Below are 15,771 nucleotides of genomic sequence, written 5' to 3'. Positions count from 1 at the left end.
GTCACATACAATGTAGACTGAGACCTGTTTAAAACTCAGTGAAGAACAGAAATAACTCTGCTACTAGCAAAGTCAATTTTGTAATTGATGTAACCCAGGAAAGCCCGGCTCAGATACAGCTACTGCTTTTCTGTATGATCCTTTTTAACCCAATTTTCCAGCTGAGTTGACCAACAAGGAGATGAATTGACTTCTCCAAGGTCACATATTTAATCTGTGACTCAATAAAGATTACCCAATCCTGGAAACCTTCTCTTATGTGAGTAATCCAATTCATGTCAATAGGAATATACTCACCAGGATAAGGACTACTCACAAGAGTAAGGGGTTTGCAGGAGTGATATCTGGGATCCTCCTTGTAACAGTAGCCAGTAGATTCTGATCACTGTCATTTGACAAGGGTATCAACCTTTTGTAACCTTGACCCATGTCATGTATTAATAGATCAGTGACCAGGCCCACTTGCTCCAGGCTCTCTCTGAGGTTGACATGCACCACTTAGTACTAACTTTGATGTATTCTTCTTACCCTACATTGAAAAGGGAAGAACTCCCAGCACAATTGGAGCAACAAGACTGACACTCATGTACCTGACTTTGATGTTCATAAAGCAGGACTCTGGCCTCAGCAAAGATCAATGCTTCATAATGCATTCACAATGCTCCACCTCATTGCCTATACAATTCCAGCTGCTTAAGTGAGGGCAGGAAGATGCAGGCTGCTATTTGGACTAAGATGGACCAGAGGAATCAGCTGATTCCAAATACATTTTCACTACAGAGAAATACAAAGGCAGTGAATCGACACGGGAGGATCCAGTTCTTATGGAAATAGTCAAAGACCACTGATTTTGATTTAAAACTGGGACAGAAATCTGCAGGAATCACAACTGAGAATTTCCTGGGCCAGGTACTTTTGCCCAATGAGGCTGTTGTACCTTGCACCCTATTTTAGATCAGCTGATGAAGGTGGACAGACACTTCACTCAGCTACCCTTGCTTTGAAGGCTTTTGCGAAAGAGTACATCTTCCCCAAGGTCAATCACCAGTTATGTCCCCCATCCTTGATGCAAGAGCCTTGTAGTGGAGATGACCATAGCTAGAGGGAAGACCTAGTATGTTACTGGTACCATACCCCTGGATGCTGAGCTGTGGAATTGGGACTCATTTTGACAGTGTTTACCAAACCACTGTTGCAGCCTTAAGCATTAGACAACTAGACTTTTATAGCCAAAGTTGGGTGGATCTAAGGAAAGAAGCCTCCATTCTGGTCAATTTCCTTCTCCAATGCAAATATTGGGAATTTAAGAAGCTGATCTATACAGGTGTAAACTATTGCACTAAAAGCTCTCTCTCCCTCCTCCACTGTTCTGCTCAGCTCCCCCAGAAACTACTCCTGGACTACCACTCTCCTCCACTGATTAATCAAGTTCTGTCCTTGCAAATGCACCTCTCCAATTATCTTTGGTAGGAACTGAACACAGAAAGACCAGCTTAATACTATTTCTTTAGACTAGCAGAGGAACAGATTATAGATAATCTATTTAGGGTTTCAAGAAAAGGCTTGGGGGAGAAGGGAGGAAGAAAGGAATACTGTAAAAATAAAATAAAGATTGGTCAGTAAATATTTTTTTTTCCTTTTCAGCTTCATGGTGGGTCCTGAACAACAACTAGAAGCTTTCATTGTGAGTTCAAGTAATGGTAAATGTTATATTTGCATTCAAACAACATCCATACACCAGGCGACAGGTGCTACAGCTAATGGACTGTGATGTAACATTGTTTATCACAGGCACAATCTTTTCCATTTTAAAATATGGAAAAATTATGTATGCTTTATATTCTCTCCTTGTGACTATTTTGGTGAAACATTTTTTACACGCTTACATAAGGGCACTTGTGGCCCTGCTAAATTGCTAGATGCGTGTGTGTGTGTGCTCAAGCCAGCCAAATTATTGTACAGAAATGTGTCTCAGAGAAATGGTCAGCGTATGTGAGTGTTAAGTACTTGTTTTGACTGGTTTTATCTTTATGTTAAATAAATAGTTACTCCAAGCTTCCAGGTTGTCTTCTTTTCAAAGAAAATGGCATAAACTTTTTAATATTCCTATTTTCATGAGTTTCTAATTTTCTGTTTTAAAATGAAGTCACGAGGCTATGTGGTGTATTCTGTGCTGGCAACTCTCTTTGCTAGCACAGAACTTCATACATGTATATATTAAGTCATTCAGAAGAGTAAAGGGCTGCTGCTTCCCCACCCGGATCAACAGAATCATAGAAATGTAGGGCTGGAAGGGATGTCAAGAAGTCATCATGTCCAGGTCCCCACTGAGTAGGGACCAAGTAAACCTACACCAGCCCTGATAGGTGTTTGTCCAACCTGTTCTTAAAAACCTCTAGTGATGGGGATTCCACGGCCTCTCCTGTAAGCCTACTACTGAGCATAACTATCTTTATATTTCACAAATTTTCCTAACATCTAAGCTAAATCGTCCTTTCTGCAGATTAAGCCTATTAATTCTTGTCTTATCTTCAGTGGACATAGAGAACAACTGATCACCATCCTCTGCATATCAGCCCTTAACATATGTGAAGACTTATCAGGTTCCCTCTCCCAGTCTTCTTTTTTCAAAATTAAGTATGTCCAGTTTTTTTAACCTTTCCTAATAGGTCAGGTTTTCTAGACCTTTAACCATTTTTGTTGCTGTCCTCTGGACTCGCTCCAATTTGTCCACATCTTTCCCACCAAGTACGGCAAGAGTGACAGTCAGAGTCCATGGTGAAGCTTTGCAGACTCCACCAACAACATTTGCTGGGAAAATTTTGTTTATAGTTTTTAAATATTGAGAGGAGAGGTGTAGTAGGAAATGTTCTTTCCCTTCCCCTCTTGAGCAAAGATGATGTGCATATCCCACAATGGCCTCCTTCCCCCAGCAACTGTTTAGGGTTCTAAAGATGTCCTCTCTCTCCAGAGAAAGTTGGGGCCTAAATCCATTTCCCACACAGCCACTCATGGGCTACGAATATTTTGCACTAGAGCCTGGAGCTAAGCATTTACAGAAAACAAGTAAACTCCAGAGCCTAGAGGCATGCCAACAAATGGAAACAGCTCTACTGCTCTAAGCAGTCAGCTCCTGGAGTGTGAGCAACAGAATTGTGAGGTATGGGGCAGCTATTGGCCTTTCCCATAAACTTGGGTGTTTTGGAGGTAATTCTAGCCTCAGCTTCGGGGTGATCCCAAAAGGTCTGAGTAGGGAGGAGAGAGAGAAAATGTGCAATATTTCAGAGAAATTTTATGTACCTTCTATTTGTATTGGGACTTGATATAAGTAAAGCAGTACATTACTTTCACAGAATTCATATCAAGTCTTATTTGGGTTCAATCAGTGCAGTCCCTTAAGTCAGAAATGAAATATTAATAAGGACCATGTACCTCTACATAATTCTACAGCTGCTAAAAAAAGTGATGGAGTCAGCCTAAAACCATTGAAAATAAGCTGAAGAAGTATTTAGACACAACATTTGAAGATGAAGAAAGGTTCATTATTGCTTTTAGAAAGTTGACATACAAGCTGACAAGTCTGTTTTAAATTATTTGCCAGAAGCTGGGAATAGGCAACAGGGGATGGATCACTTGATGATTACTTGTTCTGTTCATTTCCTCTAGAGCACTTGGCATTAGTCAGATGACAGGATACTGGGCTAGATGGACCTTTGGTCTGACCTAGTATAGCTGTTCTTATGTATCCGAAGTACAAGTCTGCCACCGAAGCTGAGAACCCACATATACAATAGAACAGCAACTCTAACTAGTGAAGTTTAATTTGCACATTCAACTGTAATATCTTGAAGTTTAGAGTTCTAGAAATCAGTGGAAGTTACATATCTAAAACAAGCCAACTTAATGAAAATTCCACCCATGGTTTCTACCACTAGTAATTTGAATTGGAGTGTCTGTCCCACTGAATGTCAATAGGACTGGTCAGAAGACATTTCCATTTCATGAAAACTTGAGATTTTGAAATGATTTTGTTCTGCTGTACAGCAAAAACAGAGTGATAGAGCGTGCCCCAGAATAGCCAAAAGCCCAGTGTTTTGGACATAAATATGGGGAGTCGGAGACTGCCATTGAAGTCCTAGCTTTGCCCAAGTTGGACCAAGGACTTGAACCGGAGTCTCCCACCTATCCACCAGGACGCCCTAACCATCAGCCTGTTGGCCATCCTGGGGTATGTTTCTCTGGTTTTGAGAAGAAATTCCATCTGAACCTGGGAATTCCTCCCAATGAGTGTTTATTGAAACCAATACTTTTCTAATTAATCATTTTCCAAGTTAAAAAAAAAAATCAAGATTCCTGACTAGCTTTATGCACGTATCAAAACTTTTCAAACTCACCCACATCCCACACTTTGCAAACTTCCTGCTGATCTCTCACCCTAATATGGATTTAATGTAAAAAAAAATTGTATTTAAATATTCAGGCAAAGTGACATTTAAAACAAGACAAATACTAAACAGTGAGGTGTTCTTATCCATTCACATCCAATATTCTACCCTAGTTAAAATAGGCATTGCAAACAAGAGAAAGCACTTGTAGGACACTGTACCTGAAGATTTTAAAACATCTACATCTTTAAAAATATGAATTCTCTTTCATGGAGGCCTCTTTCCTCAAAGACCTTTTAGTAGTAATTTCATCATTTCTGATTGGAGCTGTTTTGTCAGATAAAGTTTCAACTATATTTTGTTTTGGGTAGAGAGGGTTGGGAATGGAGCTAAGAAAGTATGTAGCACAATTTGGGATAGATTACACACTAGGAAGTAGTTCTTTAATCACAGTACTTCAGAATTAAACTTAAGAAAGCATTTGGGATATCAACATTTCAAAGATATTTCCACAAGATGTATGATAATTTTACAAGAAAAATATGCTCTCATTAAGACCATCTGTCCTTCCCTTCTGCATGTTTAAGACCAATTGCCAGGAAAATAGACAGAAGTAAAATGCAGCCCATCCTTTCCACCTGCAGTACAATTTCAAGTATATTATAGAACATGTCAGTACTGACTGAGTTACTTAGACAGGTACAGATCATTAACTACAGCAATTAACAATTGGTCTGGTTTCCTATTTTGATCGAGTTGGTTTGCTCATCCTTAGCTTTAATTAGTAGATTTAAGAATATGCTTTCAGGTTAGTGAGAAAATTTCCTTCTTTGTTAAGCAAAGGCAGGCTGTGTCATCACTGGGATAGAATAAATCCACAAGCCTTCAGGAAGTGATGTCAATTGAGTTGATGGCTGTGTTACCAATAATCTGGTGCTCTGATATTGTGCTTGTGTGCACATAATACATCATTTAAGGGTTACACGTTAAGGAACATCTTTTCACACAACTATGCTCTCTAAATTCTGGTTAAAATGGTCTCCATGAAGTTTCAGTGTTCTGTTCCTTTCTAATGGATAAGGTAATCTGTTCTAGAATTGAACAGAGTCAAATGCCAGAGATAGAAAAATTCTAGTAAGTCAAGTAATCAGTCTTCCTACCACTGCAAAATTATTCCCCATTTACTAATGATATAACCAACCACTAATCTACAATTGATAACATTTAAGGAATCTCAGCACTAAAAGAGTTTGAGATAGAAGGGATGAGAGTAAAACTGGAATTGCCTTCAGCATTAGCTGTAGGGTTGCTACTGGGAAGAACATACCTCTAACCCCCAATTATAGTTGAGCTATTTTAGTCTTTTGTAAATTTAAGGCTTTCAAATTGATGTACTGTGTGTTTCAAATACAAGCGTACAAACAGATCACACTCACAAAATATTTTAATTGACACACACATAAGGGACATTAAAGAATTACAATGATTGTCTGAAACTGCTGCTGTATGTACAGAAACAAAGATGACAAACACCAAAAGAAAATCCAGGACTTTTTTGGCAACCTTATTTTGCATAGTTTAGAAAAGATTAAGACAACTGAAAAGCTAATCACATCTTTAACAAATTTAACTTTGCAAATTTTTAGTACTATTGCTCTAACGATCTAACCTTCCTCTGGTTCAATTTCTAGTTCAAATTTATCCTTTGCTAGAAAAAAAATGGATTCTAGAAAAATCCAATTTCAGGAGTGAAAGGATTAATTTCAGCCTTACTGCAGTTCTGAGTACAGAAGCTATTACAAGTAGCTAGACCAAAATAATTTTGTATTATTCTTGAAGTTAGTCAATTTAGAGAGTTATATTTGCATATATAAACAATACTGTACATTATTAACTAAAAGGCTTTCAGAGGCTTCTTTTCATTATGCAATCCTTATTTAAGGAAACAGCTATAAGTAGTATGCACTTCCAACAAGGATTCTTGGAATTTTTCATTGTCACCACTACCCATTTCCACTTTGGAAACATCAGTACCATTGGATGACACTATTTAGTATTGCATTTCCTGAAATCCACTGCCCTATCGACAGCTCCCCTGTATAGTCAACAATCATTAGGGTAGATATTCTAGTTTTATGGAAATTGTGCTGCCTTTCAATGAAACCAAAACATCAAGATATTAAACATCTTGAAAGAAACTAGTCGTATAGCCACAGAATGCAAGAGGTCACTGAGCGCCACTGTGAATTACTGAAAAGCAATCAAAGCCAGTTTCAAAATTCAAGAAATAATACACTTACATACATCCAAGTCATGTTTGAGAATTACTACAGCTTGTGTTTCTGTTCCATTATTACAGCTAATGAAAATCTGAACATTGCAAACAAAATCTGAGTCAGAAATACTGGTTTAAAGTTGGTGGTTCTACAAATGTTGAAGTTGATTTAGCGAACCAAAGTTTGTCAATGTTGAAAATACTTCTGGCTTTTGATAATTGAAAAAACAAAATTTACATCCATTGTAATTTGTTTACATTCTACTGGCATTCTTGATTAATGACCAGGGATTTTAAGCATTTAGGCACCTAGGTGCTTCTGTAAATTCCACTAAGCACCTATCTGCATCTTAAGGCACCTAAATACCTTTAAAAATCTGGCCCTTAATCCACTTCATTGTTAGCTGTCCAAAAGATGGATTTCTTATCTTCAAAAGGACCTGTCATTTCTTACATAAGGCAATAAAATAGTTTTCTTCTGTAAGATAAACAGACTCAAAAAATTACTTCAAAGTTTGAAATGTCATTTAAATATTTACATTACACACAGCAAGTTAAATCTCACTGAATTGTAACAAAGAGTATTCATAATGAGATAAGGACTAAACATGTAAGATTGTAAGAGATAATAAGAATTACAGGTTAATTAAATGCCTCAAATTGTGGCCTAAATTTTTAAAAGCAACTGGTCATGGTAAACCCAATCTGAGGTACTTTAATAGAACCCAATTATCAAGAAGGGCCAAGCACTCACCCTCTAAAAATAGGGTCTCTTTAAAAAGACATCATCAAGATGAAGACTCAAAAATTACTAATCACTTGAAAATTTAGACCAGTATTCAACTACACTTGAGCAGCAGTTTGGAAATGTTCTAAATATAGGATCCTCAACAGCTATCTCAGAAGGTGCTTACCATCCACTACTGATGCATGAAAGCCAGTAACTGGTAGAACCCAGAGGAGTCGACTTCCCCAGTATCCGGGGGAGTGTTCAACCCCTGTACTGCTCCAGGCCCTACACCTTCCTCCAAATCCTTCCTCGCCTCTTCCTGCCCCCTCCTTCCCCTCTCCCCCAGTGCCTCCTGTATGCCACTGAACAACTGATCGCGGCGGGCGGAAGAAGCTGAGATGGAGGGGGAGAAGCTGATCAGTGGGGCCTACCAGCAGGCAGGAGGGGGGGGAGGGAGGAGAGAGAAAGAGGAAGGGGGAGGAGCTGATCCATAGGGCTGCCGGTGTGTGCTAAGCACTCACAATTTTTCCCCCCTCCGTGAGCGCTCCAGCCCCAGAGCATCCACGGAGTTGGCACCTGTGGTAGAACAAATCAATCTGTTTTGATCAAATGAAAAAAATGCAACCAGTAAATAGTTCCCATCTAGGACAGTATGCTGAAATAAATCCATAGACAAAAGCGCTACTGGCAAAGCTCCAGAAACACAAGACTGAGTACAACTTGCTACCAATACAGACAGCAAGATAGTATTATAAAGAGAGACTTTAACAGAGATAGTAATAGTGATTTATAAAAGGAATAAGATACCACAACAACTAACAGTACAGTGGGTAGTCTTGGAAATGAATGGCAAGGAAAAGGAACATTGGGTTCAGTACAGAGACTGGTTAATAATGAAACTGAACTAGGATCTCGGCATTGGTGTAGCAGACACAGAAAATTCCATGACTGCCCACTTAGAATCACAGAGAACTTGTGAGCCTAGCTAATTCTGCCAATAGGTCTTAGTGACCCTGAAGGTTAAAATCTAATATTGAAATACAACAAGAAATACTTCCAAATGAGTTGCTGTATCAGTGGTAGAGAAAAAACAAACAAGTTTATGTAGAGAGCTTCAGTCCAGTCCAGATAACAGCCAGACTTTAAAAGTCAGCTTGTGAAGTACAGTCTTACTGAAATGGACTTTGCAGAAGGAAAAAAGAATATCTGTAGCACATCTGGCAAGTGTGTGAAGTCATGACATCACCATCAGAAGTCTGGCATATACATCACCACCTACTTGTTGTCCTACTTTTTGTCTTGTTCAATTTCTAGTTCAAATTTATCCTTTGCTAGAAAAACTAAAGTGGAACAGATTCAGAACACCCTCACAGATTTTCATCCGTATGTTAAAACTAGTACTTGCGCATACAAGAATTGTAGTGGATCTATACAATTAACATACCTGAGAAAGCAGTAGGTAAAGGTTTCTATCACTTTGCAGGAATCCCTTTTAAGATTTAAGTACTCTTATTTCTAATGAAAAGGAAGAATTACTCTGACAAACAATACTAAAGGCCTTTAAGATGTGTTCAGCACGTGCAAACCTAAATAAAGCTGATCTGTAAGCAGTCTCTTCTTTCCACCTTCCATCTCCATTGTTTGCACTATTGCGCATTGTTCCACAGCTAAACTTAGGCCCCGATGATGCAAGGAGCTCTGTACCCACAGATCCCACACATGAGTTGATCCTACTGACTTCAATAGAGCTCCTTGCTAGGGTACATGGTTTATACAGAGCTCCTTAAAGGATCATCTTTAGGTATGTCAGCAATTTGGACAGGTGTTGTTTTGTATAGCTCGCCTGGCACCGTGTATTAGCAGAATTTTTCAGCAAGACACTAAACTTTGGACTGTTGAAACAGGTAGGCACACAAAGTTTGTTTCATTTTTGGAAATAAGATTGCTTAGAAAAATAATGTAATCTGGTAATCAGTGACCATTTGAGGAAATGTAAGTTAATTTACTCAGCAGAAAATACTACAGTTAAGTTTGAAGCAGTTTTTGCAATAACGTATACCTGTTAACTTTAAAAGATGCCTTTGCAGGCACAGAACTTTGTTCTGTCCAAAATGGACAAAATCTTTGAGCAAACTCCCACTAGTCAAGGGTGGCTGAAAACAGTTAGAATTCTACTCCAAAGACAGATAGCTGTAGTAGACCACGACTCTTGAAACCAGGCTCCCAAAAGGAGTCTTCCATGTTCAAGTCTGAGCAGCTTGCTCCAGTAGAAGGTACTGCACACTATCTTGAAGTAAAGACATAGTGCCACTGATATTCAATTATTTTCCAGTAAGAAGCTGGAAATGCATTTCCCCATTGTATGTATAGTTTAAAGAGATTTAGAACCAACGACCGAAGGGATGTGAGTAAGTGATACACCACAGCTAAATATATGCTGACCAAAAATGGCTATAGGTAAATAGTCTCCTCCTGAAAGAAATTCGGAGAGAAATCTCTACTCGTAGACTAGAAAGTTCCAGGGATCAGTCTACAGTTAAGTAGCGTCACAAAACTATCAATGGAAAAAACAAACCAGTTGCAGTTGAAAGGGATCAATGTTTACTTTTTCAAGGTGCATAAGTCTTGTTTTTAAAATAAAGGAATAACAAAAATAATATAGAAACCACAAGAGCTGACTTTTCTTTTTCCCAGGGGTGCTCCACCCCCACTCCACCCCTTCCCCCGAGGCCCTGCCCTCACTCCACCTCTTCCTGCCCCTCTGCCCCCTCCCACAAAGCCCCCCGCCTACTGCTCTCCACCCTCCCCCGAGTGCCTCCCACCAGCTGCCACACAGCAGATCAGTGGCCAGCCCGGAGTCTGCCGAACAGCTGTGGATTGTGGGTGCTGAGCACCCTCTTTTTTTTTATTCCATGGGTGCTTGAGCCTCCAAAGCACCCACGGAGTCAGCGCCTATGATAGAAACTTAAGAGAAACCATTCAGAAATAAACTAGGGTACTGTATTGTTGGATTCTGGGTACTGGTTCTCCGACACCAACAAATGAAGCCTTAAACTTGTCAAGACAAAAAGTAAGCGTACATGGAACTCATTGGTGTTCTACAAGTCTCCTGACCAGAAGCAGACCAGATATTGGCTGCAGAAGCAGGCATTCCTTCTGATTAGATAAGCAGTGACATTGCAGCCTACTAAGCTGTAGCAAAAAGAAATGCAAGTAGTCATTTAAACATTGTTTTCTTGGATACAAAGCCCAGCCCACTGAGCACTGATTTCAGAAGAAAAATTCCAAGTGGATCTCCTGGAGATAGGCATGTGAACCAAGTAAAATAAAAAAGAGTTCTATAACCTTTGAAGAAATTCAAAGATGTCTCCATATCTCTGAGGAATTTTGTTTAAATTGTCACTATGGTAAACAGCAGCAGTCACCACCACCAGAAAGCATCCATGTGAAAGATGTGAGTTCACAAGAAGAGGGGGGACCCTCCCATCAGTCTGTAAGGATTACAATGCTCGTAAGACAGGGCTTTAATGCTTCAAATCCTGCAAAAACCCAGGTATTGATGAGAAACTGGTCTACCTTAAATAGGTCAAAAAACAAAACAGCTGCCAAATATACCTTTTGTGTGTGTGTGGGGGGGGTGTCTTATATACTCTATTACAAGAGAAAGACAAGCAGTTTGCTTGCAAATGGATAGAGAATATTCTTGCAGAACACAGCCTGCTGTACAGTGCCCGGAAACTCATGCCAAGCAACTTGACAGAGTTTTCACCCCTGATTACAAGCAAGCTTCACAAGCTTTGTTCTCTAGAGACATAAGCAGAAAGAGGAACCCTAGGCTTCTAGACAGAAGTGCCCTGATTCTGGAGTGATATGGGCAAAACTCAGTTCACTAACACAACATCCCACAGAGAGCCGCAAGATTCGAATGCGCCTCCAGGTGAAGGCTCACAGCCAAATGTGTCTGGCCGCAGCTTATCTCACTGTCACATCAAAAAGACAGCATTAGTTGGTGCTAGGCTGTCTCCATATAGAGAAAGCTCCTAAAAGTAACCAGTCTCTTCTAGGACAGAAGAGGCATACGCAGGACTTCTTCCACAACTTTAATTTATGGTCTCACAAAAATGAAAGCTCTCAGAACAGCATTGCAGATAGGTTTTGTTAAAGGCAAATCCAGAACTATGCAATCAGGTGATGTTGAACTGTGTCCAGAAAGTCTTGCCCCAGCTATAGAAGCCTCCACCACCAAATATCACAAAAAACTTCAAGAAGCCAGTATTAAGAGCTTGGGTCCCAGAGTTTATCAGTCTGTGTCTTGACAGTATGCAGAAACTGTTGCATGTTCTTTGCTGACTGGAAGATGATTGGTACTTGACTTCTCTTGTAGTTCAGATGCATCTCCAGGTTCTTCAAAAATACCCCACTGTAGTACTGGATGGTTTCTTAACTAGAATGGCCACAGCATTCTCTAGGGAGGATGTGAAAAATCCATTCCTCCTCTACCGTAGCACAAATTCATTTGGCATCCAGAGAGTTTCCCCAACTCCTGGTGTCCAGGTGGTACTCTCTGATGTCCTGCTCACCATCCACTTCTTCCCCAACAGGCACAGAATGAGCTGAATTTATGCAGGAATACTGACCATCAGAGCAGAGCTGAGCCGGTGTTAATTCATGGATTTAATGCAAAGGGAATGCATAGTTGTTCTACACTCCAACAAGGTGGTATATTAAAGCACTTAAGGCTAAGTCAGAACTAGGTATTATTACTATTACTATAATTATTTAAAGGTGCTGGATACCTTGACAAAAATGGTCTATCCTAATTTGTACAAGACTTTCTACTTGAATACCATTTATACCAGTTTAAGGTAGTGTTTGAACAGGTATCTGAGGATACCAAGAAAAAGTTTGGGTTCTTAAACCGTGGACTCATTCTCACAAAAACATGACCAATTCATTGTTTGTAAATGGGGAAAGCGTTTGAAGAGGAAAGTTTGCTCCAGAACAACAATGGAGAGAGAGAAATATTCAGTATGAGTAAATAATGACTACAGAAAAATATTTGAGAGCTGAGAAATTCCCAAATTGCAACACTTTTAGATCAAACTGGGCTATGCAAGTTTAAGATTGACTTTTTTTTTTAAGTTGCCAACAGCAAGAAGAGATTAGTATACCACACCAAACTGAAGATATAGTCTATAGCTATTAAAAAGGAAAGCTGAAGCAACATGGCTAAGAAGTCAAGCACAGTAAATTTCAACGAGATTAAGACCTCAGCCATTGTTAAGAGGCAACAAAAGGAACTGACAGATGGAAGCACTATGGAGCACCATAGTTATTCCGTCATGATAAAATGCCAATCCAACTGGGGACTCAAGGTGCAATAGTAATAATGTTATTACTGTATCATGTACCTGTGCAAACAGATTTTTTAAAAGTTAAACTTTGCTCAGTCAACATGGACAGTTGGCGACCTGCAAGATTGCTTTTCACTGCTTGGTTTAAATGGCAAGAATACACTTACTGGTTTTTCAAGTACAATAGGATGATCAGGAAGAAATTCCGGCTTCTTTTGAGAGAGTGAAACACTTGAAAGCTTTAAGAGGAAATCCCTGCTGTATTTAATTCTTTCTGCAAACACAGGATTATACACAAACAGATTACTATAAAGTTATTTGTTAAACAGTGATGTTTGCAAAGCAGCTTAAATGCTGGCATTTCCCAATTTTTGAGTGCTTGACTTTTCTAAGGTTTCAGAGTAGCAGCCGTGTTAGCCTGTATCCACAAAAAGAAAAGGAGTACTTGTGGCACCTTAGAGACTAATGAATTTATTTGAGCATAAGCTTTCGTGAGCTACAGCCAAGTGATGCATCCGATGAAGTGAGCTGCAGCTCACGAAAGCTTATGCTCAAATAAATTCGTTAGTCTCCAAGGTGCCACAAGTACTCCTTTTCTTTTGATTTTTCTAAGAGTTTTGTGTGTGAAAAGAGTGCACTTTATATTGCACATGCACACACACCTACTCTTAAAAGAGCAGGTTTGGAAGGACTAGCTGCTTCAGGTCATTACTAGTGAACTACAAAGTATTTCATGTATAGATCACCAGTTTTAATCCAATACCGCTCAGGAGAGATTGAAGTTACTGCTAAAAATGGATGTTTCAGGGTTCCTATACAAAATGAATTTGGTGGATCTCAGTTCCAGATCTTACATCACAAACTCCCCTCCCATAATTTGCACTAACTAGCATACTGTGCAGAGACACCCAGAACTAGCCATGGAGACTGATCTACCTGTTAATGCTAAGGGAAATTCCTCCAGATCAGTGTTAAGACATGCTCTCAGGGCAGTATGTGTAGTAAGCCTGCCCTGCAGTTAAATTGAGGACTACATTCACCAGGGCAACCAAGCTGATGCCTTAAACCACCATGAATTTAAGAAATGAACTTACATTCAACCTTGCAAACACATAAGTGTAATGAGGTAGTTCACATGAGTGTAATGCATGCAGCTGCACAAATATTGATAGCTACGCTTGGGGCTTGTCTAACTGGGATTTTGTTTTGTACTGTTATGGCTACACTAATGTAGCCTCATTGGTGCAAACTTACCACATCTGTGCTCGTCAGCTATGGCACCAATTCAGCTATATGAATATAGCTATACCATACAAACCTTTAAATCCAAACAAGCCTCCCAATGGAGTTTTCCTGTAGTTATGGCAAGGTCAGATGACACTACCAGAGTTTTAAGTTTACTGTACTACTTCTACATCAAACTAGCAAGGTTCCAAAAGCCTGGCTCCTTCACATAGCCAAATCCACATACGGGAGGAAAGCATCACCTCTAAGCAATGAATGATATCTGGAACAAGCATATATACCTTTTCAGAGTTCATATTTTCCCTTTTACCTTGGAAGCAGATAATTCAAACATTGATCTACATATAAACAAATATTCCTGAGGGCATTCTGCACCAAAAAGTTAAAAATTCTGCACACAATATTTTAAATTCTGCAAATTTTGTCAAATAAATGTGGAGGCTCCAGCATAGCATTGGGGAGCACAGGCCGCTGGCTGAACAGAAGTAGGAGATCACTGTGCAGTTCCCCCCGGGACACAGACTCAGTGGTGAGGCTGCACCCAACCCTGACATAGCCTAAGGACTGTGCCTGCTCCAATAACACCCCAGGGCCCTGCCCCTCCATGCCAGGTGCACCAGGTGTGGGCAGGCAGGCTGGCTCAGCAAGGTACGATCCAAGTGTGGAGGGGCTTAGTGTGGGGGGGATCCAGGTGTGGGTTGAGAGGGTTCTGTGGGGGGCAATCTGGGTGTGGGCGACTCAGTGGGGAATCTGGATGCACAGGGGCTCATTAGGGGCTTCCGGGTGCAATGATAATGTGACTCTGCAGAGGGGTCCAGGTGAAGGTGGTTGGAGCTCAGTGGGGTGGGGATCTGGGTGGCTCATCGGGGTGGTGCAGGGGATGTGGGAATCATCAGGGGCGGGGTGTTCTGAGTGTGTGTGGGGGGTATGGCTCGACAGAAGGGTCTGGGTATGAGGGCATCTGGATGCACAGGGGTTGGGCAGATGTGGGAGCAGCTCCCTGTACAGGGATCCCTCCCCCTGCAGCTGAGGAGTGATGGGCAAAGGAAGCAGCGGGAGGGAGATTTTGCAGAGCTTCCTGCAGCTGGGTCTGACCCAGCCCCAGATGCCGTGCAGGGGATGTCATCCTCCCTGAACGCACCTGAGACTAGCAGCCGTGCCTGGTGCAGGGTAGGAGCCAACAGCTGGGTCTTCCCCAGTCCCACCCCCTGCCCCACAGTGATTTACCTCTCCGTCAGCTGCCCTGGGCACCCAAAACATACAGCTGGAGAAGGTTGTATGACCGCTTGTGGCTTCCCTTTGCTTCCCCATCAAAGTCATTTTTCTGTAGGGACGCAAAGAAATCTGCGGTGGACATAAATTCTGTTCATGGGCAGTGGCGCAGAATTCCCCCAAGAGTAAAACAAAGCTTACCTTTCTTAGTTTTAGACTCTTGCCACTCTGGCTGACTAGGGATCACAGTTTGATTTAAGGTCTGCATTCCAGTAGCCTCATACCACTAAAACAAGGAAAGAAGAACATGCAATTTATTCAAATTTCATAAGCGTGTCCAAAAATGCATCATCAGATGCTGGAATCTCCTTCTGACAAACTGAAACGATCAGAAAAAAAAAAAAAAAAAAAGCAAAGTTATATTGTTTCAAGTAAATCTGCAGTGATTAGTTTTGATACAATAATCAAGTTTGCTTTAAGGTATGAAAGTCATGGACAATCCACAGCACTGTCTAATTCTGGAATTTGTTCCCTTGTCAGTAAGGTAGGTTTTGGGGAGATGGGTTCTTC

General features: G+C 40.6%; 2 protein-coding genes across 8 annotated transcripts in view; one reads left to right on the top strand and one right to left on the bottom strand.

Annotated features, from left to right (window-relative positions):
- The window catches only part of NECAB1 (N-terminal EF-hand calcium binding protein 1), a 121,024-nt gene extending 118,970 nt beyond the window's left edge, over positions 1 to 2,054 (top strand). For both annotated transcript variants that reach the window (XM_073330607.1, XM_073330609.1), the window contains exon 13: positions 1,645 to 2,054. In XM_073330607.1, the coding sequence (XP_073186708.1) occupies positions 1,645 to 1,673 (29 nt within the window). In that variant the 3' untranslated portion in view covers positions 1,674 to 2,054. The remainder of the gene's footprint in view (positions 1 to 1,644) is intronic.
- The window catches only part of C2H8orf88 (chromosome 2 C8orf88 homolog), a 68,237-nt gene that overhangs the window by 33,510 nt on the left and 18,956 nt on the right, over positions 1 to 15,771 (bottom strand). For 4 of the 6 annotated variants that reach the window (XM_073330613.1, XM_073330614.1, XM_073330612.1 and 1 more), the window contains 3 exons: positions 15,403 to 15,487; positions 12,912 to 13,018; positions 11,478 to 12,003 (listed from right to left, as the gene is read on the bottom strand). In XM_073330613.1, the coding sequence (XP_073186714.1) occupies positions 11,887 to 12,003; positions 12,912 to 13,018; positions 15,403 to 15,487 (309 nt within the window). In that variant the 3' untranslated portion in view covers positions 11,478 to 11,886. Of the gene's footprint in view, positions 1 to 11,477; positions 12,004 to 12,911; positions 13,019 to 15,402; positions 15,488 to 15,771 lie in introns of those variants that run through there. The other 2 variants (XR_012157138.1, XM_073330615.1) reach the window with 1 other exon arrangement.

The sequence above is a fragment of the Lepidochelys kempii genome, chromosome 2 (genome assembly GCF_965140265.1).
Source record: "Lepidochelys kempii isolate rLepKem1 chromosome 2, rLepKem1.hap2, whole genome shotgun sequence".
NCBI lineage: Eukaryota > Metazoa > Chordata > Testudines > Cheloniidae > Lepidochelys > Lepidochelys kempii.
Note: the sequence above shows the minus strand (reverse complement) of the source record. Positions and strands in the feature narration are given on the sequence as shown.